This window comes from Chiloscyllium plagiosum, unplaced genomic scaffold, assembly GCF_037043375.1.
Source record: "Chiloscyllium plagiosum isolate Xiang-an unplaced genomic scaffold, Cpla_swu_hap1 HiC_scaffold_28, whole genome shotgun sequence".
Classification (NCBI taxonomy): domain Eukaryota; kingdom Metazoa; phylum Chordata; class Chondrichthyes; order Orectolobiformes; family Hemiscylliidae; genus Chiloscyllium; species Chiloscyllium plagiosum.
The window spans coordinates 1,499,246-1,523,451 of NW_028270166.1; the positions used below are offsets into that span (position 1 = coordinate 1,499,246).

General features: G+C 44.8%; 1 protein-coding gene and 1 long non-coding RNA gene across 2 annotated transcripts in view; one reads left to right on the forward strand and one right to left on the reverse strand.

The window, feature by feature from the left end:
- LOC148142481 (uncharacterized) overlaps nt 1-6,721 on the reverse strand; it is a 156,586-nt gene extending 149,865 nt beyond the window's left edge. Inside the window, exon 1 of the long non-coding RNA XR_015751792.1 lies at nt 6,645-6,721. This is a non-coding gene — a long non-coding RNA (uncharacterized LOC148142481). The remainder of the gene's footprint in view (nt 1-6,644) is intronic.
- kxd1 (KxDL motif containing 1) overlaps nt 1-24,206 on the forward strand; it is a 70,691-nt gene extending 46,485 nt beyond the window's left edge. The window contains exons 3-5 of the mRNA XM_087975870.1: nt 274-426; nt 12,814-12,860; nt 23,594-24,206. Of these exons, the coding sequence (XP_087831996.1) occupies nt 274-426; nt 12,814-12,860; nt 23,594-23,835 (442 nt within the window). The 3' untranslated portion in view covers nt 23,836-24,206. The remainder of the gene's footprint in view (nt 1-273; nt 427-12,813; nt 12,861-23,593) is intronic.

A 24,206-nucleotide genomic window follows, 5' to 3' on the forward strand; every position in this document is an offset into this window, starting at 1 on the left:
ACGAGCTTCCCCCCCCATTACACACTGACTCTCACTGGGGAATGGCTCCCACGCACACTGACTCCCACTGTGGTACAAGTTCTACACACACTGACTCTCACTGGATTTGTGCTCATATTTCATTGTATGAGGAGATAGGTTTCAATGCAGCAGGAGAGGTGTTTGAAAGTTATTGCAATTGGTTGTTCCATATTTGAACTTCTGAGTAAATGTAGCAGAATCTCACTACCGCAGATCAGGGCCCAACACTTATCAACATTTGTCCTCCTTCAGGCTGGACCGTTTTGAGAAGACAAATGAGATGTTACTGAACTTCAATAATCTGTCGAATGTGAGGCTAAACCAGATGACAGAACGATACCAGCATCATACCAGGGCACTTGTGGACATGAAGAAGGATCTTGACAATATCTTTCGGCGAATAAGGTACAGTGTTAGCAAATGATCGCATGTTATGCTTCGGAAGAGAAATGGCTGTACCCTCACTGACCCTCACCCTTGCCAACTTTGTTGCCACTGTTCCTTATCACAATCATTTCAAAATCTTAACCTTGTTTACAGCTTTCTCTGTCGTCACTACCTTCAACCTGCAACTCTCTCTCCTGTCTTTCCAATTCTGATCTCCTCAATGCATCCTCTGCATCAGCCCCTATGGCAGAGCCTCCGGGCATATTCCAATGCATTTTGTGGTTTCCTCTCTAACTCCTTCTATCAACAACTCACTAAAATCCTCCTCTTCTGACCTTTTATCCCCAGTTGAGTGAGCAGGTCAGCTGGAGTTCGCAACCCTGATCCCAGTCATTGAAGACAGTACATGGCCAAGACTTCTCCTATCTCCCTGTAGTTGGACAAACTGACAGCAGTTGTTGCCAATAGGGAAACGTGATGAGTTATCAGTGGGTAGCTCCCCTGGAGGAATATACCACAAAGTGCTCTTTAGGGATAAGAACAGATTTCCTAGAATCACAGAATAGTTACAGCACAAAAGGAGGCCATTTAAACTGTCATGCCTGTGCTGGCTCTTTGAATAGGAATTTTCCTCATGCCATTCCTCATTTCACACTTCTCTGCATTGAATTGCATTTGACATTTCTCTGCCCATTTCACCTGTTTATCTTTCTGAAACTCTACACTGCGCTCCACACAGTTCACAATGTTCCAAGTTTTGTATCATCTGCAACATTTGAAATGTGTACCCTGACCCCAAGCTCGTTAACATATTTCAGGAATATTCATTTTGTCTTGATTTATTGTTTGAAATGGGAATAAAGGAAATCTTTGTTCTCTGCCAAAATATTCTCATGCCATTAAGGAATTTCTTTCAGCTCCTGTATTGAGGTATTGTGCCACTGGAGGGAGCAGGTGCTTGAGGCAAATACAAATATCAAATCGTTGCAGAATTTTCATCTTGAGGCTTATCATAGTATCAAAGCACATATATCCTTCCTTAACTACGGAGAACAATAATGTACACAGTACTCCAGGTGCTTCTCACTCATGCCCAGTATAATTGAAGGATCACCTCCCTTTTTTTGTGTTCGGTTCCTCTTGCAATAAAAAATAACATTCTATTAATTATTCTGATTTCTTGCTGTATCTACAAACTAATCTTTTGCAATTCATACTCAAAACAATTGGGTCACTCAGAATTTCAGAGCTCTGCAATCTCTCTCTGTTTAGATAACATAGTGGCCTCGTTCCTGATGAAGGGTTATGCCCAAAATGTTGATTCTCCTTCTCCTCGGATGCTGCCTGACCTGCTGTGCTTTTCCAGCACCACACTCTCGACTCTGACCTCCAGTATCTGCAGTTCTCACTTTCTCCATGGTGTCAAAATAGTCCGTTTTGCATTTTTCTGTTATATTGCATTTGCCAGCTCTCTGCTCGTTCACCTAACCTATCTATATTGTTTTGTAACCTCCTTAGATGCTCTTCACAATTTTTAAACCTATTTTTGTGTCTTCAAATTTAGCAACAATGCCTTCTATCTCTTCATTCATGTCATTGATATAAATTAACAGTTTTGTGAAGGGTAGGTCATGCCTAAATAATTTTATTGAGTTCTAACCTTATTGCGAAGGTGACAAAACAGGTGGGTGAAGGTAAAGAGGTTGATGTGGTGTATATGGATTTCAGTAAGGTGTTTGATAAGGTTCCACATGGTTGGCTATTGCATAAAATAAGGAGTTTTGGGATTGAAGGTGATTTAGCGGTTTGGATCAGAAATTGGCGAGCTGAAAGAAGACAGGGTGGTGGTTGATGGAAGTGTTCATCCTGGAGCTCAGTTACCAGTGGTGTGCCGCAAGGATCTGTTTTGGGGCCACTGCTGTTTGTCATTTTTATAAATGATTTGGATGTAGAAGGGTGGTTTAGTAAATTTGCAGATGACACTAAGGTCAGTAGATTTGAGGATAATGCCGAACAATGTTGCAGGTTTCAGAGAGACATAGATGCAGAGCTGGGCTGAGAAATGGCAAATGGAGTTTAATGCAGAAAAGTGAGGTAGTTCACTTCAGAAGAAGTAACAGGAATGCAGAGTACTGGGCTAATGGTAAAATTCTTGGCCGTATAGATGAACAGAGAAATCTCTGTCCAGGTGCATAAATCCCTGAAAGTTGTCACCCAGGTTGATACGGTTATTAAGAAGGCATGTGGTGTGTTGGAGTTTATTGGTAGGGGGATTGAGTTTCTGAGCCATGAGGTCATGCTTCAGCTGTACAAGACACTGGTTCGGCCACTTCTGGAGTATTGCGTACAGTTCTGGTCACCGCATTATAGGAAGGATGTGGAAGCTATGGAAAGGGTTCAGAGATGTGCTAGGTTGTTGCCTGGTATGGAGGGAAGATCTTACGAGGAAAGGCTGAGGGAACTGAGGCTGTTTTCGTCAGAGAGAAGAAGGTTGAGAGGTGACTTATTGAGACATATAAGATAATCAGGGGGTTAGATAGTGTGGATAGGGAGAGCCTTTTTCCTCTGATGGTGAAGGCTAACATGAGGGGACTTAGCTTTATATTGATAGATTTAGGACACATATCTGGGTAGTCTCTTTACTCAGAGTAGTAGAGGCGTGGAATGGCCTGCCTGCAACAGTAGTAGACTCACCGACATTAAGGGCATTTAAATGGGCAATGGACATACATATGAATAATAATGGAATGGTATAGGTTAGATGGGCATCAGATTAATTTTATAAGTTGGTGCCACATTGAGGGCTGAAGGGCCTGTAACGTTCTATGTAATAGTTGAGGTCCTGGCACTGATCCCTGTAGCACACCACTTCTTCCATCTTGCCAACCAGAAGGAGACCAATTTTTGCCTACTTTGTTTCCTGTTGTCCAGCCAATCCTCTATCCATGATGCTACCCCGATACCACAAGCCTTTATCTTCCTCAGTAACCATTGATATGGTACCTTATTCAATCCCTTCTGGACATCTACAGTACATAATTTTACTTCCACTAAGAACTCCAATAAATTGGTTAACCATGATTTCCATTTCACAAAACCATGTTGACTCTGTTTGACTATCTCAGACTTTTCCTATAACGTATTTAATAATTGTTTCAAACCTTTTCCCACTCTCAATCCAACTGCCATGGCGAGATTTGAACCCAGGTCCCTAGTACGTTCCTGGATTTCGCGATTAATAGTCCAACAATAATACCACTGGGCCATTGACTCCTAACGTCTCCAATCTATTCTCATCCTTGTAGCCATGTACCTTTGTACAGATTGGGAGATTTCCCACTTCAATACCCTACCAGGCAGTGCTTTCCAGATTCCTCATCACTGTCTTGGTGAAAAAATGCTTTTCCTCAAATCCTCTCTAAACCTTAAAATTATGCCCCCTCATTATTGACCCCTCAGCTAAAGGAAACAGTTGCTTCCTATCCATCCTGTCATAATCTTATACAGCTCAATTAGATCCCACCCTGCCTGCCTCAGCTTCTCCAGTGTAAAGAAGCTTATCCAGCTTCTCTTCATCACTAAAATGTTCCGCCTCTGGCAATATCCTGGTGAATCTCCTTTGCACCCCCTTCAGTGCAATCACGTCCTTCCAAGAGTGAAGTGACCAGAACTGCACATGGCCAGCCATGGCCTCACCAGAGTTTTGTATATCTCCAAACTAACCTCCCTGCTTTTATAAACTTTGCCATGATGGATAGAGACAAGTGTCCCATATCACTTTTTACAACCCTGTTAACCTGTGTGCTGCCTTCGGGGAACTGTGGACAAGCACTCCAAGCTCCCTCTGTTCCTCTGAGCTTCCGGATGTCCTGCCATTCACTGAGGTAAAAACAATGACTGCGGATGCTGGAAACCAGATTCTGGATTAGTGGTACTGGAAGAGCACAGCAGTTCAGGCAGCATCCAAGGAGCAGCGAAATCAACGTTTCGGGCAAAAGCCCTTCATCAGGAATAAAGGCAGAGAGCCTGAAGCGTGGAGAGATAAGCGAGAGGAGGGTGGGGGTGGGGAGAAAGTAGCATAGAGTACAATAGGTGAATGGGGGAGGGGATGAAGGTAATAGGTCAGGGAGGAGAGGGTAGAGTGGATAGGTGGAAAAGGAGATAGGCAGGTAGGACAAGTCCGGACAAGTCATGGGGACAGTGCTGAGTTAGAAGTTTGGAACTAGGGTGAGGTGAGCGAAGGGGAAATGAGGAAACTGTTGAAGTCCACATTGATGCCCTGGGGTTGAAGTGTTCCGAGGCGGAAGATGAGGAATTCTTCCTCCAGGTGTCTGAAGGAGGCCCAGAACCTCCATGTCCTCGGCAGAGTGGGAGGAGAAGTTAAAATGTTGGGCCATGGGGCGGTGTGGTTGATTGGTGCAGGTGTCCCGGAGATGTTCCCTGAAGCGCTCTGCTAGGAGGCGTCCAGTCTCCCCAATGTAGAGGAGACCGCATTGGGAGCAACGGATACAGTAAATGATATTAGTGGGTGTGCAGGTAAAACTTTGAATTCACGGAGTACTCCCTTGTCTTGTTACTTCTTCCAAAGTACATCACCTCCAGTTTTCTGAGTTAAATTCCATCTGCCACTGATTTATTTTAAATCCTCTTGGCTTCTGCAGTTACAAGGCTCACTACAATATGAGCCCCAGTATAGATCAGGTGTGGACAATCCCAACAGGACAATTGGCATCCTCCCAGTACCAGTGTGGCCTGTGAAATGGAGCCCAATTCTCCCATACCAGTCTTTGAGCCATGCAATCACCTTTCTAATTTGATTTGCAGTATTGCAGTTTGTATGTCACTCAGGTAATGGTACATACAATATTATCATTTGAGGGTCTACTGTGTAATCTGGTAGTGAGGTCCTCCTACTGGCTGTTCAGAACCTCATCCTTCATCCTGCCTACATGGACTGTGACATTTGGATCCACCCCTCCATCTGTCTTTTTTTTGAAGCTCTGAATTACCAAACTTTGACATCACGCGTGCAATGTAACCTTCTGCACTCTTGCTTTTGGCTGCAGAGGACAGTGTTAACTCTTCTAACTATACTATCATGTGCATACACTTTCACCCAAACATGACATGACCTGAAATCTGTTGGGCAATTGCGAAGGCTGAGACTCTTGCACTTCTGCCCTCCAGAGACTCTATCTGCCTTCCTCGCAGTTGCATACTCCTGTCCCTGAGCACTGACTAATTCAAAAAAGTCTATTCCAAGAAGTGTGACTGCTTCCTTGTGCAAAGCATCCAGGAAACTTTCCCCTCACTGATGTATTGTGGTGTCGTGTCTTTAGTTCAGCCTCCAGATCATAGCAACTGAAGCTTCTTGAGTTGCAAACACTGATTGCAGATGTATTTGCCCAGGTTTACACCAGCATCCAGGAGCTTCCACATGCTATAGCTGTGACATGTCACCTGACCTGTCATCTCCAATTGTTTTAATTAATATGTAATTAATTTACTCAGTTGTTTAGTTTTGTTAACCTTATCACCAGTTCCTATACTATTTTGAATGGTAGGCATAAAATAAACCTTAAACACTCTACGTCGGGGAGACCAAACGTAAACTAAGGGAACGTTTCACCCAGCATCACAGGCAGGCCTGCAAAGGCCAACCGGACCTCCCAGTCACCGCCCTTTTTAATTCCCCTTCCCACTCCCTTTCTGACATGACCATCCTTGGCCTCCTCCCTTGCCAGATTGAATCAAATCACAAATTGGAGGAACAACATCTCATCTTCCACCTGGGCAGCCTATAGCCCAGAGGATTCAACAATGAGGTCTCCAATTTCAAATAACTACCCTTCCCATCCCCCGACTCCCTTCCCAGCCCCTCCCCCTCCCTTCCACTCCTCTCAGCCACCCATTGACCAATCAGGTTGTACCCTCTACCTGTCTCCACCTATCCCCACCTCATCACTCTGCCCCTACCACCCCCTTTATCTGCAGCTCCCCTCAACACCCACCCCCAGTCCTGAAGAAGGGTTACACCTGAAACATTGACTTCTCCACTTTCTGATGCTGCCTGACTTGCTGTGTTCCTCCAGCCTCCTGCCTGTCTACCTTAAATACTTAGCAGCAGCTAGCTTCTTTCCTGTAGTAGGGTAAGAACCAATTCATACAGGGTGAAAAAAATTGAAGACAGATAAAGATGGACCTCGTTCCCCACTTTCCCCAATTCATTTACTCACCGACTGTCAGTGCTCAACTCCTCTGTCCGGAGGCCCAATCTCATTGTCTTGATGTCTCTGGGCCTGATATTGGTGAAAAATGAATATAGCGAAGGTTGGAAGCTAAAAGACAGGACGAGCAGAGTAGTCATCTCTAGATTGCTACTGGTGCCACAGGCTAGTGTGGCAAGGACCGAGAGCGAGTGCAGATGAACATGTGGCTGCAGGGCTGATGTAGGAGGAAGGGCTTCAGATATGTTGATCATTGGGATACCTTCTGAGGAAGGTGGGACCTGCACAAGGAGGGTGGTTTGCTCCTGAACTGGAAAGGCACCAATATCCTGGGCAGGAGGTTCCGCAGAGCTCTTCAGAATGGTTTATACTAGTTTGGCGGGCAAATGGGAACCGGAGCTATGGTTCAGAAGATGGGACAGCTGGTGAACAGACAGGTACAACATACAGAGTCACTGTGAGGAAAGACAGAAAGTTGATAGAGCAACGTTGAAGTGTATCTACTTTAATGCAAGAAGTGTCAGAATAAGGGGGATGAACTTAGAGCATGGATCAGTAATTGGAGCTATAATGTTGTGGCCATTATGGAGACTCTGATATCACAGGGGCAGGAATGTTTGTTGGGTGTTTCGGGGTTTAGATGTTTCAAAGGTAAAGGGAGGGTGGTAAAAGAGGTGGGAGAGTGGCATTGCTAATCAGGGATAGTATAACAGCTGCAGAAAGGGAGGTCGTCGAGGAGGGTTTGTCTACTGAGTCAGTATGGGTGGAAGTCAGAAAGAGGAAAGGAGCAGCCACTTTATTGGGAGTTTTCTATTGACCCCCCAATAGCAACAGAGACACGGATGAGCAGACTGGGATGCAGAGGTTAGAAAGGTGCAGAAGTAACAGAGTTGTTGTCATGGGTAACTTCAACTTCCTTACAATGGATTTGAACCTCCTTCGTGCAAATAGTTTGAATGGAGCAGCTTTTGCCAGGTGTGTCCAGGAAGGATACCTGACTGATTATAGAGACTAGGCCATATTGGATTTGGTGCTTGGCAACAAACCAGGTCGGGTGTCAGTTCTCTCGGTGGGAGAGCATTTCGGTAATAGTGATCATAACTCCCTGATCTTTACTATTGTCATGGAGAGGCATAGGATCAGACGGTATGGGGAAGTATTTGGGGGAGGGGGAATTACAATGCTATTAGGCAGGAACTGTGGAGTGTAAATTGGGAACAGGTATTCTCAGGGAAATGCACAACAGAAATGTGGAGGTTGTTTAGGGAGCACGTGCTAATAGTACTGGATAGGTTTGTCCCACTGAGGCAAGGTAGGGATGTTGGGGTGAAGGAACCTTGGATGTCAAGAGATGTGGAACACCTAGTCAAGAGGAAGAAGGAAGCTTACTTAAGGTTGAGGAAGCAAGGATCAGACAGAGCTCTAAATGGTTACAAGGTAGCCAGGAAGGAACTGAAGAGTGAACTTAGAAGAGCTAGAATAAGTCATGAAAATGCCTTGGCGGGTAGAATTAAGGAAAACCCCAAAGTGTTTTACACTTGCGTGAGGAACAAGAGGATGGCCAGAGTGAGGTTAGGGCCAGTCAGGGATCGTGGAGGGAATTTGTGTTTGGAGCCAGAGGAGGTAGGGGAGGTCCTTAATGAATACTTTGCTTTAGTTCTGGATGTAGATTTGCTCACTGAGCTGGAAGGTTCATTTCCAGGATGTTCCGTCTCCCTACTAAGTAACATCTTCAGTGGGCCTCCGGTAGAAGCACTGTTGATAATTCCTGCTTTCTGTTTATATGTTTGGGTTTCTTTGGGTTGATGATGTCATCTCTTAGGATGACAGGAGATGACATCACCAACCCAAAGAAACCCAAGCATATAAATAGAAAGCCTGATGAAGGGCTTTTGCCCAAAACGTCGATTTTCCTGCTTCTTGGATGCTTTTCCAGCACTACTCTAATCTAGACTCTGGTTTCCGGCATCTGCAGTACCCACTTTTGCCCTGGAGAGAGAAATGGGGAGAAGGTAACAAAGTGTACAATAGGTGGATGGGAATGGGAATGAAGGTGATAGGTCAGAGAGGAGAGTGGAGCGGATAGGTGGGAAGGGAGATTGGCAGGTAGGACAGGTCATGAAGATGGTGCTGAGCTGGAAGGTTGGAACTGGGGTAAGGTGGGGGGAGGGGAAATTAGGAAACTGGTGAAATCCACATTGATGCCCTGGGGTTGAAGTGTTCCGAGGCGGAAGATGAGGCGTTCTTCCTCTAGGCGTTGGGTGATGAGGGAGCGGCGCTGGAGGAGGCCCAGGATCTGCATGTCCTTTGCAGAGTGGGAGGGGGAGTTGAAATGTTGGGCCACGGGTGGTGGGTTGATTAGTGTGGGTGTCCCGGAGATGTTCCCTAAAGCGCTCTGCGAGCAGGCGTCCAGTCTGCCCAATGTAGAGGAGACCACATTGGGTGCAACAGATACAATAAATGACATTGGTGGATGTGCAGGTGAAACTGGGATGGATATGGAAGGCTCCTTTGGGGCCTTGGATAGAAGTGAGGGAGGAGGTGTGGGCGCAGGTTTAGTAATTCCTGCGGTGGCAGGGGAAGGTGCCAGGAGGGGAGGGGAGGTTGTAGGGGGGCATGGACCTGACCAAGTAGTCACTGAGGGAACGGTCTTAGCGGAAAGGGGTGGGGAGAGAAATATATCCCTGGTGGTGGGGTCTGTTTGGAGGTGGCGGAAATGTTGGTGGATGATGCGGTTAATGCGAAGGTTGGTAGGGTGGAAGGTGAGGACCAGTGGAGTTCTGTCCTTGTTATGGTTGGAGGGGTGGGGTCTGAGGGCGGAGGTGCGGGATGTGGACCAGATGCGTTGGAGGGCATCTTTAACCACTTGGGAATGGAAATTGCGGTCTTTAAAGAAGGAGGCCCTCTGGTGTGTTCTGTGGTGGAACTGGTCCTCCTGGGAGCAGATACGGCGGAGGTGGAAGAATTGGGAATACAGAATAACATTTTTGCAGGAAGTAGGGTGGGAAGAGGTGTAATCCAGGTAGCTGTGGGAGTCGGTGGGTTTGTTTAAAAAAAAAGTTAGTGTCAAGTCAGTTGTCATTGTTGGAGATGGAGAGGTACAGGAAGGGGAGGGAGGTGTCAGAGATGGTCCAAGTGAACTTAAGGTGTGGGTAGGAGAAAGTGAGGACTGCAGATGCTGGAGATCAGAGTTGAAAATGTGTTGCTGGAAAAGCGCAGCAGGTCAGGCAGCATCCAAGGAACAGGAGAATCGACGTTTCGGGCATATTCACATTCTAAGGTGTGGATAGAATGTGTTGGTGAAGTTGATGAACTGCTCAACCTCCTCGTGGGAGAACGAGGTGGCGCTGATGCAGTTATCAATGTAGCGGACAAAGAGGTGGGGAGTGGTGCCGGTGTAATTACGGAAGATGGACTGTTCTACGTAGCCGACAAAGAGACAGGCATAGCTGGGGCCCATACAGGTGCCCATGGCTACCCCTTTGGTCTGGAGGAAGTGGGAGGATTCGAAGGAGAAATTACTAAAGGTGAGGACCAGTTCGGCCAAATGAATGATTGTCAGTAGAAAGGTACTGTTGGGGATGACGGGAGAGGAAGAAACGGAGGGCTTGGACGCCCTGGTCATAGAGGTGTAGAGGGATTGGATGTCCATGGTGAAGATGAGGTGTTGGGGGCTGGGGAAACGGGAGTCTTGGAAGAGGTGGAGGGCATGGGTGGTGTCTCGAACGTATGTGGGAAGTTCCTAGACTGGGGGGGAAGGGACAGTATTGAGATAGGTGGAGATGAGTTCGGTGGGGCAGGAGCAGGCGAGACAGTGGGTCAGCCGGGGTGGTCAGGCTTGTGGATCTTGGGAAGGAGGTAGAATTGGGCGGTGCAAGGTTCCTGGACTATGAGGTTGGAAGCTGTGGATGGGAGATCTCCTGAGGTGATGAGGTTGTATATGGTCTGGAGATGATGGTTTGGTGATGGGGGCTGAGGTCATGGTCGAGGGTGCAGTAGGAGGAGGTATCTTTGAGCGTCGATTTTCCTGCTTCTCGGATGTTGCCTGACTCACTGAAGATGTTACCTAGTAGGGTGACGAAACGTCTGGAAATTAACCTTCCAGCTCAGCGAGCAAACCTACATCCAGAACCTCAACTTGAACTACAAATCTTCTCAAAACCTGCTAACTTTGCTTTAATATTCACTAGTGAGTGGGATCTTTTCATTTGTGAGGACAGTGTGAAACAAGCTGATACGCCCGAACAGGTTGATGTTAAGGAGGAGGATGAGCTGGAAATTTTGAAAAACCTGAGGATAGATAAGTCCACTGGGCCAGAAGGGATATACCCAAGGTTACGATGGGAAGCGAGGGAGGAGATTGCTGCACCTTTGATGATGATCTTTGCATCCTCACTGTCAACTGGAGTACTACCAGATGATTGGAGGATGACTAATGTTTTCCCTTGTTCAAGAAAGGAAATAGGGATAACCCTGAGAATTACAGGCCAGTCAGTCTTAGGTCGATAGTGGGCAAATCTTTGGAGAGGATTCTGAGAGACAGGATTCATGATTATTTGGAAAAGCATAGTTTGATTAGGGATAGTCAGCATGGCTTTGTGAGGGACAGGTCATGCCTCACAAGCCTTATTCAATTCTTTGAGTATGTGACAAAACCCATTGATGAAAGTAGAGGAGTGGATGCGATGTATATGGATTTAGCAAGGCATTTGATAAGGTTCCCCATGGTAGGCTCATTCAGAAAGTAAGGAGGCATGGGATATAGGAAACCTAGCTGTCTGGATACAGAATTGGCTGGCCCGTAGAAGACAGAGGGTGGTAGTAGATGGAAAATATTCAGCCTGGAGTTCAGTGACCAGTGGTGTTCTGGGATCTCTGCTCTTTGTGACTTCTTTAAATGACTTTGATGAGGAAGTGGAAGGGTGGGTTAGTAAGTTTGCCGATGACATGAAGTTTGATGGAGTTGTGGATAGTGTGGGGAGGGCTGTTGTAGGTTGCAACGGGACATTGACAGGATCCGGAGCTGGGCTGAGACGTGGCAGATGGAGTTCAACCTGGAAAAGTGTGAAGTGATTCATTTTGAAAGGTTGAATTTGAATGCAGAATACAGGATTAAAGGCAGGATTCTTGGCACTGTGGAGAAACAGCGGGATCTTGGGGTACACGTCCATAGATCCCTCAAAGCTGCCACCCAGATTGATAGAGTTGTTCAGAAGGCATATGGTGTGTTGTCTTTCGATAGCAGGGGGATTGAATTTAAGAGCCGCGAGGTTACGTTGCAGCACTGTAGATCCATGATGAGACCACACTTGGAATATTGTGTTCAGTTCTGATCGCCTCATTATAGGAAGGATGTGGAAGCTTTAGAGAGGGTCCAGAGGAGATTACCAGGATCTGCCTGGACTGGAGGGCATGTCTTATGAAGAAAGGTTGAGGGAGCTAGGGCTTTTCTCATTGGAGCGAGAAAGGATGAGATGTGACTTGATAGAGGTGTACAGGATAATGAGAGGCATAGATAGAGTGGATAGCCAGAGACTTTTTCCCAGGGTGGAAATGGCTATCACAAGGGAGCATAATTTTAATGTAATTGAAGGAAAGTTTAGGGGTGATGTCAGAGGTCAGTTCTTTACACAGAGTGGTAGGTGCATAGAATGCACTGCCAGCAGTGGGAGTAGAGTCAGATATATTAGGGACATTTAAGTGACTCTTGGATAGGCATATGGAGGGTAGTAAAATGAAGGATTTGTAGGTTAGTTTGATCTTAGAGTAGCATAAAAGGTTGGCACAACATCAAGGGCTGAAGGACCTGTACTGTGCTGCACTGTTGTATGTTCTGTGTCTCCGGACTTGGAGTTGGTGTCTTGAGCGGAGTCTTGGTCACCCGGTACTCCAGATGAAGACTCAAGTTGGAGAGTACATTGTAAGTAGGTATGTATGATATCACTGTTTGTATGTGCATGCAATATTTTTGTCAGGTATAAACAGTCTCCATGTCTGAGTGTCCTGATGCACAGTATTGCCATGCGTAAGTTACAAGAAGCAATATTGCACAAGAGGATGCAGATAATCTGAGATGAAGAAAGTCTTATCAACTGGCAGCAACAAAGGTCTAACCGAAGGAGAATGTTTCTGAATGTGGCTTCCAGGGTCTTGATCAGTTGATTGTTTTTCCCTTTAGGATTCTGAAGGACAAGCTTGCAAAACAGCATCCAGAAGCATTCAGCAGTAAGTATCTTCAGGTGGGATGTACACTTTTCACAGATTAGTGTCATTTGTCTCGCTATGGGACTTGTCAGAGAAGCCCATAGACATTTATCAGGTAGGACACCGAAATCTTCTACTTTGAGAGATTGGAATGTGGAATTTGAAATCAAACTGATCAGCCAATATCTTATTGAAGGTGGAGATGGCTCAAAGGTCCAAATGACCAACCCTTGCTCTGTGTCTATGTTTCTAAATATTTTCATTAGAGGGTTATGGATATTTGTAATTCTCTGCCTGTACATTAATCCGGGGGAACAATGTGGCAAAATTCAAAAAAATTTTAATGAATAAATAGAACGGATGTGTAATTGGCAAATGTCTAGATTAGAGTCGTGCTGGAAAAGCACAGCAGGTCAGGCAGCATTCCAAGGAGCAGGAAAATCGATGTTTTGGTTAAAAACTCTTCATCAGGATTCCTGATGTTGCCTGACCTGTTGTGCTTTTCCAGCACCACTCTAATTTAGACTCTGGTTTCCAGCATCTGCAGACCTTGTTTTTACCCTGTGTAATTGGCAAATGACTTGCAACACAGAGAAGTGTGAGGTTGTACCTTGTGGTAGGAAGCAAAAGGAAATTGCAAACTGCCTGGAAATTTGGAGTCTAAATGGTACAGAGAGTAACAGGAATCAGGGAACTGCAGATATTTGCGCTCGTATGAAATAGGAGCAGGAGTAGACCATTCAGCCCCTCAAGCCTGCTGCACCATTCAGTAAGATATTGGCTGACCTGTCTGTGTTTAAAATTCCACATTCTTATCTACCCCCAATAACCCTTTATTGCCCTGCCTAACCAGACTCTTTGAGGAAGTGACCAAGTTGATAGATGAAGGAAGGGCTGTTTATGTCATATACATGGACTTTATTAAGGTATTTGATAAGGTTCCCCATGGTAATCTAAAAAAGAAAGTAAAGTCACATGGTGTTCTAGCTAGGTGGATAAGGAACTGGTTGAGCGACAAAGAGTAGTAGTTGAAGGGACCAGTGGTTGTAGAACAAGCACCTGATAAAGAAGCAGTGCCTCAAAAGCTAGTGCTTCTGAATAAACCTGTTGGACTAGAATCTGGTGTTGTGATTTTTAACTTTGTCCAACCTATCCTCATAAGTCAGTGCTTTCATTCCAGCAATTAGTCTCATAAACTCCCTCTGAACCAGCTTCAGTGCATTTTACATTCTTCCTCGAATAGGGAGACTGACATCGTCTGCGTTGCTCAAGATGTGGTCTCCCCAACGCTCTGTATAACTGAAACATAGCATCCCTACTTTTATGTTCAATTTCTGTCATCATAAAAGAGTCTCTTATTAGCCTTCTCGATTCCGTGTTGTGCTTGCACACTAATCTTTTGTGACTCATGCACTAGAACATCTAACTCCTCTGCATTTCAGAATTTAATCTCCATGAAGTGATTTTTGCTTTCTTAGCAAAACATGGGTTCTTCCCCCATGTTTTCTCATTATATTCCATCTACCAGACTTTTGTTAACTCGCTTCACCTGTCTGTATCCACCTGCAAACTCATTATGTCATCTTCACAACACATTTTCCCACCTGTCTTAGTTACTTCTTTGAATTTAGCTCCTGTGCCCTTGCTACCCTCACCTAAGCCATGAATCATTAAAAGTAATGTCGCTACCTAATAATTTTTTTTAAATACCAAAGCATACAATTGAAGAGCTGAGAAATTATTTTAAACTTGTAGAGAACCTTAATTATATCACACTAGTCTATCCAAGAAAAAATATATAGGAGCACTTGTAAAAGTGCAAAAAAGATTCACAAGACTAAGACCAGAATTGTAAGCATGTACTTCTGAACATGAAAAGGTAGGCGAGGAGTCACCTGACATTTTTTAAATTATAGAATGGTATGATAGGTTAGATGTAGAGAAAAAGTTTCCATTTCTGCAAAAGTCCAAACAAAGGTGGTCAACAAATCAACAAGGAATTCAAGAGAAAACGGTTAACCAGAGAATAATGGGAAGGTGGGACATTACCACAAGGGACAGATGAGGTGAAGAGCAGAGATGTATTTAATGAGAGACTGAGTAAATACATGAGAGCAAAAGGAGCTGGCAGCCATTTCTACAGCAAGTCTGTGCAGCTCGAGGAGCATCAGCTCTTTGGGATTCAAACCACTTCAGGAAAAATTGGTGGCGTAGTAGTAACATCACGAGACTCATCATCCAGAGGACCAAGCTAATCCTCTTGCAGGGGTATGTTCACATCCCACAGGGCAGCTGGTGGAATACAAATTCAGTTAAAAAATTTGGAATCCAAAGCTGGTCACAACAATGCCAACTGTGAGCCTATCATTGATAGTTGTAAAAACCCATCTGGTTAACTAATGTCCCTCAGAGAAGGAAATCTGTTATCCTTAGCCAGACTGGCCTATATGTGACTCCAAACCCCCAGCATAAGAGACCCTTGGAAATGGCTCAGTAAGCCACTCAGTCCAAGGGTACTTGAGAATGGACATTACATTTGCTAATGACAAGTACCATCCATGCAAAACCAAAGGAAACAGACTCAAAGCTGGAATCTTAAAGCTTCAGATACCACAATGTAAAGAGGGGAATGTTGCCTGCATGCTTTTATTTCATGTTGCAGTGATTTATTGGTAATGTTACTGGACTCCATCCAAAGCCGCAAAGGAGCCTTCCACGTCTATCAGATTTACCTGTACTTCCACACACGTCATCTACTGTATTTGTTGCTCCCTATGTGGTCTCCTCTACATTGGGGACACAGGACGCCTACTTGCAGAGCGCTTCAGAGAATATCTCCGGAGCACGTGCACGAAACAACCCCACTGCCCTGTGGCTGAACACTCTTAACTCCCCCTCCCACTCCCCCAAGGAGATGCAGTGCTGGGCCTCCTCCATCGCCTAACCCTTACCACCCGACGCCTGGAGGAAGAATGCCTCATCTTCCGCCTTGGGATCTGCCAACTACATGAGATCAATTTTGATTTCACCAATTCCCTCATTTCTCCTCCCCCACACCCCCCACCACCTTATCCCAGATCCAGCCTTCCAACTCGGCACTGCCCTCTTGACATGTCCTACTTGTCTATTTTCCTTCCCATCCATCCATTCTACCCTCCTCTCTGATGTATCACTTTCACCCACATTGATCTACCTATCGCATTCCCAGCTACCTCCCCCTTCCCTACCCCCCACCTCCCATTTATCTCTCAGCCCCCTTGGGCCACCCCTCATTCCTGATGAAGAGCTTATTCCTGAAACGTCAATTCTCCTGCTCCTCAGATGCTGCCTGACCGGCTGTGCTTTTCCAGCACCACACTCTTCAACTGTGATCTTCAGCATTTGCAGTGCTAACTTTCTCCCTAGCGATCCAGAACTTCAGGCCAATGTTCTGGGGATGTGGATTTGAATCCCTCCAAGCTTATGATAAAATTTGAATTCAGCAAAAATCTGGAGTAATGAGCTAGCCTAATGGTGAATGTATAACCACTGTTGATTGTTATAAAAACTCATCTAGTCCACTAATGCCCTTCAGAGAAGAAAGTGTGTTCTCCTTACCCAGTCTGGCCTACCTGTGAGTCCAGACCCACAGCACTGGTTGCCTCTAGCCAGTGACAGCCACATCCTGAGAACACATTTTTTAAAAGTATGGGGATCACAGATTTGTTGTGGTGCAGGAGGTGGTGATTGGGCCCACTCTGCATCAGCGCTCTCAGCATTTTTGATTTATTGCCATTCTTCTGCTTTTAACACATACTCTTACACTTTATTTCTGTTTAAGTAATCATCTAAATCCCAATTGAAGCTGTCTACGCCACACTTCCAGTTTCTTTCCTCGCTACACATATGTTTGTCTTGCAAAAGACTACAAACCTGTGCCCTCTGGTTTTCCTTTTATGAGCAGGAATTGTTTCTCCCCACCTATTCTATTCCAGAGTTGTTATGATTTTGAAAGCTGTACCAAATGTCTTCTCTAATCTATTCTCATTCCTGTAGTTACTCTTGTAAACGTCTTCTACACTCTCTCCAATGTGTTCACATCCATTCTAAAATGTGGCACCCAGAATTGTACAGAATCCTCAAGTTGAGTAGTTTAGGCTCAGCACTTCAGATTTGGTCTGAGGTCAGGCACAGGAGGCTGAGTGAGGCAATTATGGGGACCCTGAAAATAGCAGTGGAGGACCCTCTGTGCTTGCAGTTATCCAATAGGTTCTGGGTTTTTGCATCTTGTGTAAAAACTGCAGGGAAGTTGGGAAAACTAACCAAAGCACCATTTTGCAAAAGATCATTCAACAGGGTATAGTAAGAAGGAATTTAGTTGTTGTAGGGATCAGTATAGTGAGGTAGATAGATCATGTTCTCTTCAGGGAAAGTGCGTCCTGAAGTCTATGTTGCATGTCTGGTGCCAGGGTTAAGAACATCTTTTGAGGCTTGAGAGGAACAGAAGTGGGAGAGAGAGGATCCAGCCAAATTGATCCCAACAACATAGGTAGGATAAAAATGTGGTTCTTCCGAAAAAAATATGAGCACCAGAGAGTAAAGTAAAAATCCATAGAACAATCCCTGGATTATGACTGACCCCAAAAGCAAAATGGCACAGTCCATAAGATCAGAGATTTGAATGTGTGGCTCAAGGATTGATGCAGGAGAAAAGTTTCAGTTCATGGGGTACCTGCACCAGTGCTGGGGATAGTGGGAGTTGTAGTTCATGGGGCACCTGCACCAGTGCTGGGGATAGTGGGAGCTGTAGTTCATGGGGCACCTGCACCAGTGCTGGGGATAGTGGGAGCTGTAGTTCATGGGGTACCTGCACCAGTGCTGGGGATAGTGGGAGCTGTAGTTCATGGGGCACCTGCACCAGTGCTGGGGATAGTGGGAGTTGTAGTTCATGGGGCACCTGCACCAGTGCTGGGGATAGTGGGAGCTGTAGTTCATGGGGCACCTGCACCAGTGCTGGGGATAGTGGGAGTTGTAGTTCATGGGGTACCTGCACCAGTGCTGGGGATAGTGGGAGTTGTAGTTCATGGGGCACCTGCACCAGTGCTGGGGATAGTGGGAGCTGTAGTTCATGGGGTACCTGCACCAGTGCTGGGGATAGTGGGAGCTGTAGTTCATGGGGCACCTGCACCAGTGCTGGGGATAGTGGGAGTTGTAGTTCATGGGGTACCTGCACCAGTGCTGGGGATAGTGGGAGCTGTAGTTCATGGGGTACCTGCACCAGTGCTGGGGATAGTGGGAGCTGTAGTTCATGGGGCACCTGCACCAGTGCTGGGGATAGTGGGAGCTGTAGTTCATGGGGCACCTGCACCAGTGCTGGGGATAGTGGGAGCTGTAGTTCATGGGGCACCTGCACCAGTGCTGGGGATAGTGGGAGTTGTAGTTCATGGGGCACCTGCACCAGTGCTGGGGATAGTGGGAGCTGTAGTTCATGGGGCACCTGCACCAGTGCTGGGGATAGTGGGAGTTGTAGTTCATGGGGTACCTGCACCAGTGCTGGGGATAGTGGGAGCTGTAGTTCATGGGGCACCTGCACCAGTGCTGGGGATAGTGGGAGCTGTAGTTCATGGGGCACCTGCACCAGTGCTGGGGATAGTGGGAGCTGTAACCTTGGAACAGTTTTCACGTGGATCTTGCTAGGCCCAATGTTCTGTGAGTGGTATCATTAGGACATTAGATATGACTTTAAACTAAATAATGGAGAGAAGGGTTAACATGAGGGGCGATTTGGAAAAGTTAAAGAGAAGGACAAGGCAATAGAGCAAGGTAATGATATGGGGAAGGATTATCAAAGTGACATGGGAAGAAACAGAATATATAAACATAAGAGTGCTGCACCAGGCAAGGAAAGATTGGGGGAGAAAAAGGATTAAAGGTTTTCTATCTGAATATACATAGGATTTATAACAAAATGAATGAATTGATAGTACTAATAGAAATCAGTGAGTATATAATGGACATGACAGACATGGTTGCAAAGTGACCATGGCTGCAAACTGAATGTTTAAATGCTATTTAATATTTCAGAAGGACAGGAGGAAAGGAAAATGGGATAGGCAGCTGACGAAGGATGAGGTCAGTATGAGTGAGTAGTAATCTTGTTCAGAAGATGAAAATGTAGAATCAGTTTAGGTGGAGATAAGAAATAGGAACAGAAGAAGTCATTGGTGGGAATAATTTGTAGGTTCCCTGGCAGGAGCTGCACTATAGGACCAGAGTGCTAATCAAAAAATAACAGGCTTGTAAAGAAGGTACTACAATAATGAGGGATGATTTTTTTTCACATAGATTGGATGATGAATAAAATTGGTAAATGGGTTCTGAAGGATGAGCTCATCATTATGTGGGATAGGTTTTATTTTAAAAATATTACCCCTGGAACCAACCACGGAGCAAGCTATTCCAGATGTAGTAAATATATAATGACACAGTATTAATTAATGACCTCACATTAAAGAATACCAAGGCAAGAGTAATCTTAACATATAGAATTTCACATTCAGTTTGTGGATGAGAAATGAGTCTGAAACTTGGAAAAGGCCACCTCAAAGAATGTAGAACAGCATATCACACGAATAGGCCCTTTAGCCCACCATGTCTGTACTGACCATGATGCCATTCTAAACTAATAGAATTGGCTACAGTGCAGTGGGGAAATAGATGAAAATGAAGGACAAACAGTAGCAGACATTGAAGGAGATATTTTTGTAACTCTGAACCAAGAAGTATCCGAGTAATTGGTGGTACAGAACTTGAGTATTGCTGAAAGAAGATATATTTTATTGAGTGTATTACCTTGCACTCATCAGGACAATTTACAAGAATGCCAATAAAGAGGTAAACCAACAATTGCACAGTATAAGAGGAACGTGCTGATTAGTTTACAAGTTGACTCTAATTGGTGGAGGCATAGCAAAGGAGAATGCACTAGTTGATGATAATTTACAGTTAACTAAGTTTTTTCAAATGTCAAACCGGGCAGTTTGGGACTATGCTTCATCAGATATGAACCAGCAAATGACTTTCACCTATTGTTGAGTTGAAACAGGTACAGTGTTTGTCTGTAAGGAAAAGGACCCTGTCATTAATGTTTGTAGCTTTGCAATATTAGCGAGAGTACCACACTAAGAGCCCGACTGATAATCAGGGTTTCCTTACATATCTTAATGGGGTCCATCCTGTACTCAAATTGCCGTCTAAAATGGAAGACTCAAATGAGCTTCCTTTCCTCAATATCTGGGTTGAGAATTCAGCAAGGGGGGCCTCTGTCCTACTACCACAAACCTGTCTTCCCTGCACAGCATATGCATTGGGATTCCTACTGTCCCAAGCACTATACCATTGGGCTTGTTGGCAACCTCCTAAGTACAGCCCCTAGCCATCTGTTCACCACACAAACTTGGTGCTGAAGTAAGGCACATCAAGTCATCATGCAAGTTAATGACTATCCTGATCAAATCATTTCACGTTGGATATTCTCAAACTCACGAAACACCCTAAGGTCATTAGTTTGTAATCTGAAATGTACACGGAGAAAGGGCAAGATATATCAGAGGTTTGAGCAAGAGATGAAGCTGTCAGTTTACACTGTTACTATGCTTAAGCAACACATGGTGTTCACCACAGCATGTTGCTGCCATCAAGACAAATAAAAGGCTGTGATGAGTGATGTGGTAAATGAACTTGAGTGTCACAACGATGCCAGGTAAGTAGGCTGTATGTATCAAAGACTGGCAGATCATATCAAACAAGGTATCCTTTCAGCTATTCACAACAGGTAAGGTACTAACTGCGCCCATCCAGTCTGCTCTTGCATACTTCACAGTCAGAGTACAACGGGATCAGATGGGCCAGTGGGCTGAGGAGTCAGATGGAGTTTAATTTTGATAAATGTGAGGAACTGCACTTTGGAAAAGCAAATCTTAGCAGGACTTATACACTTAATGGTAAGGTTCTAGGGAGTGTTGCTGAACAAAGAGACCTTGGAGTGCAAGTTCATAGCTGTTTGAAAGTGGAGTCGCAGGTAGATAGGATAGTGAAGAAGGGTTTTGGTATGCTTTCCTTTATTGGTCAGAGTATTGAGTATAGGAGTTCGGAGGTCATGTTGTGGCTGTACAGGACATTAGTTCGGCCACTTTTGGAATATTGCGTGTATTTCTGGTTTCCTTTCTATTGGAAGGATGTTGTGAAACTTGAAAGGGTTATGAACAATTTACGAGGATGATGCTAGGGAAGGGGGATTTGAGCTATAGGGAAAGACTGAATAGGCTGGGGCTGTTTTCCCTGGAGCATTGGAAGCTGAGTGGTGACTTTTCTAGAGGTTTATAAAATCATAAGGGGCATGGATAGGACAAGCAGACAAAGTCTTTTCCCTGGGTTGAGGGAGTCCAGAGCTAGAGGGCATAGGTTTAGGATGAGAGGAGAAAGATATAAAAAGAACCTAAGGGTTAACATGCAGAGGGTGGTACGTGTATGGAATGAGCTGCCAGAGGAAGTGTACAATTGTAGCATTTAAAAGGCATCTGGATGGGCATATGAATAGGAAGGGGTTAGAGGGATATGGACCAAGTGCTGGCAAATGGGACTAGATTAGATTAGGATATCTGGTCAGCATGGACAAGTTGGACTGAAGGATCTGTTACTGTGCTGTACGTTTCTCTGACTCTGAATTACAGTGATAACCAATTTAGGGATTATTGATGTGTTTGAATGTACAGGAAGCTGCATGTAATAATAAACAGGGCCCTGTTCTGTGCAGACCAAAAGGAGTGGTGTATATAGTAATATCACTGGATTAGTAAAGCAGGCTAATGTTCTGGGACTTGGTTCAAATCCAACATGGAACATGATGAAATTTGAATTCAATAATATTTTTAAAATCTAGAATTAAAAGCTGACCTAAAGATGGCCATATAACCATTGTGATTGTCGTAAAAACCCATCTGATTCACTAATACCCTTTTAAAGAAAGAAATCTGCTGTCCTTAGTTGGTCTGGCTTGCATGTGACTCGAAATCCACACCAGTTTGGTTGATTCATAATGGCCCTCTGAGATGGTTCAATAAGCCACACATTTCAAAGGCAATTAGGAATGGGCAATGAATGTTGGCTTTGTCTGGCATGCCCACATTGTAACACATTTTTAAAATCTCAACCAAATAGATGACAGCCATTTGCTGGTTAGGACATTGTCCTAAGAAATGACCGAGCAGGGTCAACTGAGCTGGTTTGAAATCTAAACAAACTTGACAGTTAACTGTCAACCATCATTAACTGCTGCATTTTCCATGGCAACATTCCTACCATCAGAGTCCATTGGCCAATCAATCAGCACACTTTTTCTCATACAGAATAAGGATTGTTTTTCCCTTTATTGGTATTTCTTGCAAATTGTTCTGATGGTGAAAGACAAACTGTTTTCCAGATACTTTCCATTGAAAAAGAAAAGAGGAATTGGAGTAAAGGAGAATAAAAAATGTCAGTTAAAGCTTCTACAAATGTATAAAAAGGAGAGAGTATCTGAAGTGAATGTTGGTCGCTTAGAGGGAGAAACTTGGCAAATAATGGTCAGAAACAAGCAAAATGGGACAGTGTAAGAGTCCCAGTTGATGAGAAAACTGCAATCATAACTCCAATATTGAAGTCAGAAGAGAGATGGAATACTGAAACATAAGAGCAGGGTTAGGCTGTTCAGGCCCTCGAACCTCCTTCACCATTCAATAAGATCAAGAACGATCTAGTTATTACCTTAACACTACTTTTCTGTCATGCCCATAATTCTCAGCTCTCTTGTCAGCCTCTACTGCTCTCTAACAACTCTTTGAGAGGAAAGATCATTCTCTAGCCGTTTGCAGCCCCTATTTTTATGATGTTATTAGGACTAGAAGGATATGCTAATAGAGTGAAAGGGGGTATTGTGGAACATAGGCAGTGTGTGGACTAGTTAGATGAAATGGCATGTTTCTGTGCTGAAAGCTTGTTGTAAGACTCCATGTGATTCTGGGCAATTTGCCAACATATGACCGGCTGCCTGAGGAATGCCCACATTAAGTAGAGAATTGCTGGGGATATGGAGGAAACAACACATCACCCAGAGGAAGGAAAGGCAAACAATGCCTGAAGATATCAGCTTGAAAGAGTTCTCTTCAGTTACTCAATGGGCTGTGAAATGCTGCATTTGTGATGTATCTGATTAACCTGAGCAGCATTGTGTGCGATAGTGTGCTATGGGATGGTTGGGCCTGAGTTAACACCCGTGGACTTGCCAGGGAATGTTTCTTGACCCCAACAGTGTTTACTGAGTGGTGAGTAGGAGAGAACTATGATGGAGTCAGATATGGAGGAAAGCTGGGAAATGGGTGGGATAGATGTTGGAGTTGCAAGATGGAGGTAGGAATGACTTGGGTGGGGATAGAATGAGTTAGAGCTGGATGGGTTATAAAAGAGGTAAAAACAATGACTGCAGATGCTGGAAACCAGATTCTGGATCAGTGGTGCTGGAAGAGCACAGCAATTCAGGCAGCATCCGAGGACAGGCAAAATCGATTTTGCCTGTCCTCGGATGCTGCCTGAATTGCTGTGCTCTTCCAGCACCACTGATCCAGAAGCTGGATGGGTTATACCTTGTATAAAGTGCAGTGGTTGATAACTGAAGTATATTGGCAGGGTTGACATGCAACCAGATCTTACTGATACATGATTCTGTTTTTGGGGGATAGGTACCTACAATTCCCTGGTTGCAGATGATGACGAGGATTTTGATTCAATCCCAAAGGGTTCGCTGCCACTGTCCTCCACTTTGGAGTTGAGTTCTGACTCCAGTAATACCAGCCCAACTTTACTGTCTACTGGAGCAAGTGGGGATTCGGAAGATGCATCACGGGGACTTGCAGATGCCCTGCCGATTCAGGGACAGATTGATGGGCATGAGCAGCCTGTCAGAGAAGATGGGGAAGAATAATCTTCAAACTGCACCTGGATAATATGTCCCCTCAGAGTGGGAGGGTGAAAGCAGCCTGAGACCAGGCCCAAGGAGCTGGACAGGCTCTCTTTGATGAAACCTCTTACCTGTTGCTGTTAGAGCAGACACTGAGGCTAATGCCTAAGGAAACATGAACTGTCTTCAAACATTTCCTGTTTTTTTTTGTTTTTTTATTGCAGTGTGGATTACTCTTTCCCACTATATTCGGTGAACCCCACTCACGGTGTGATCCTAGGGGATTAATGGTGAAACACACTGTGACATGTTCACTCTGTTACTGTAGGATTTGCACAATTTGGATTAATGTTAAAATGTAAAATGTGAGAAAATAAAACGTCGACATCACTGCA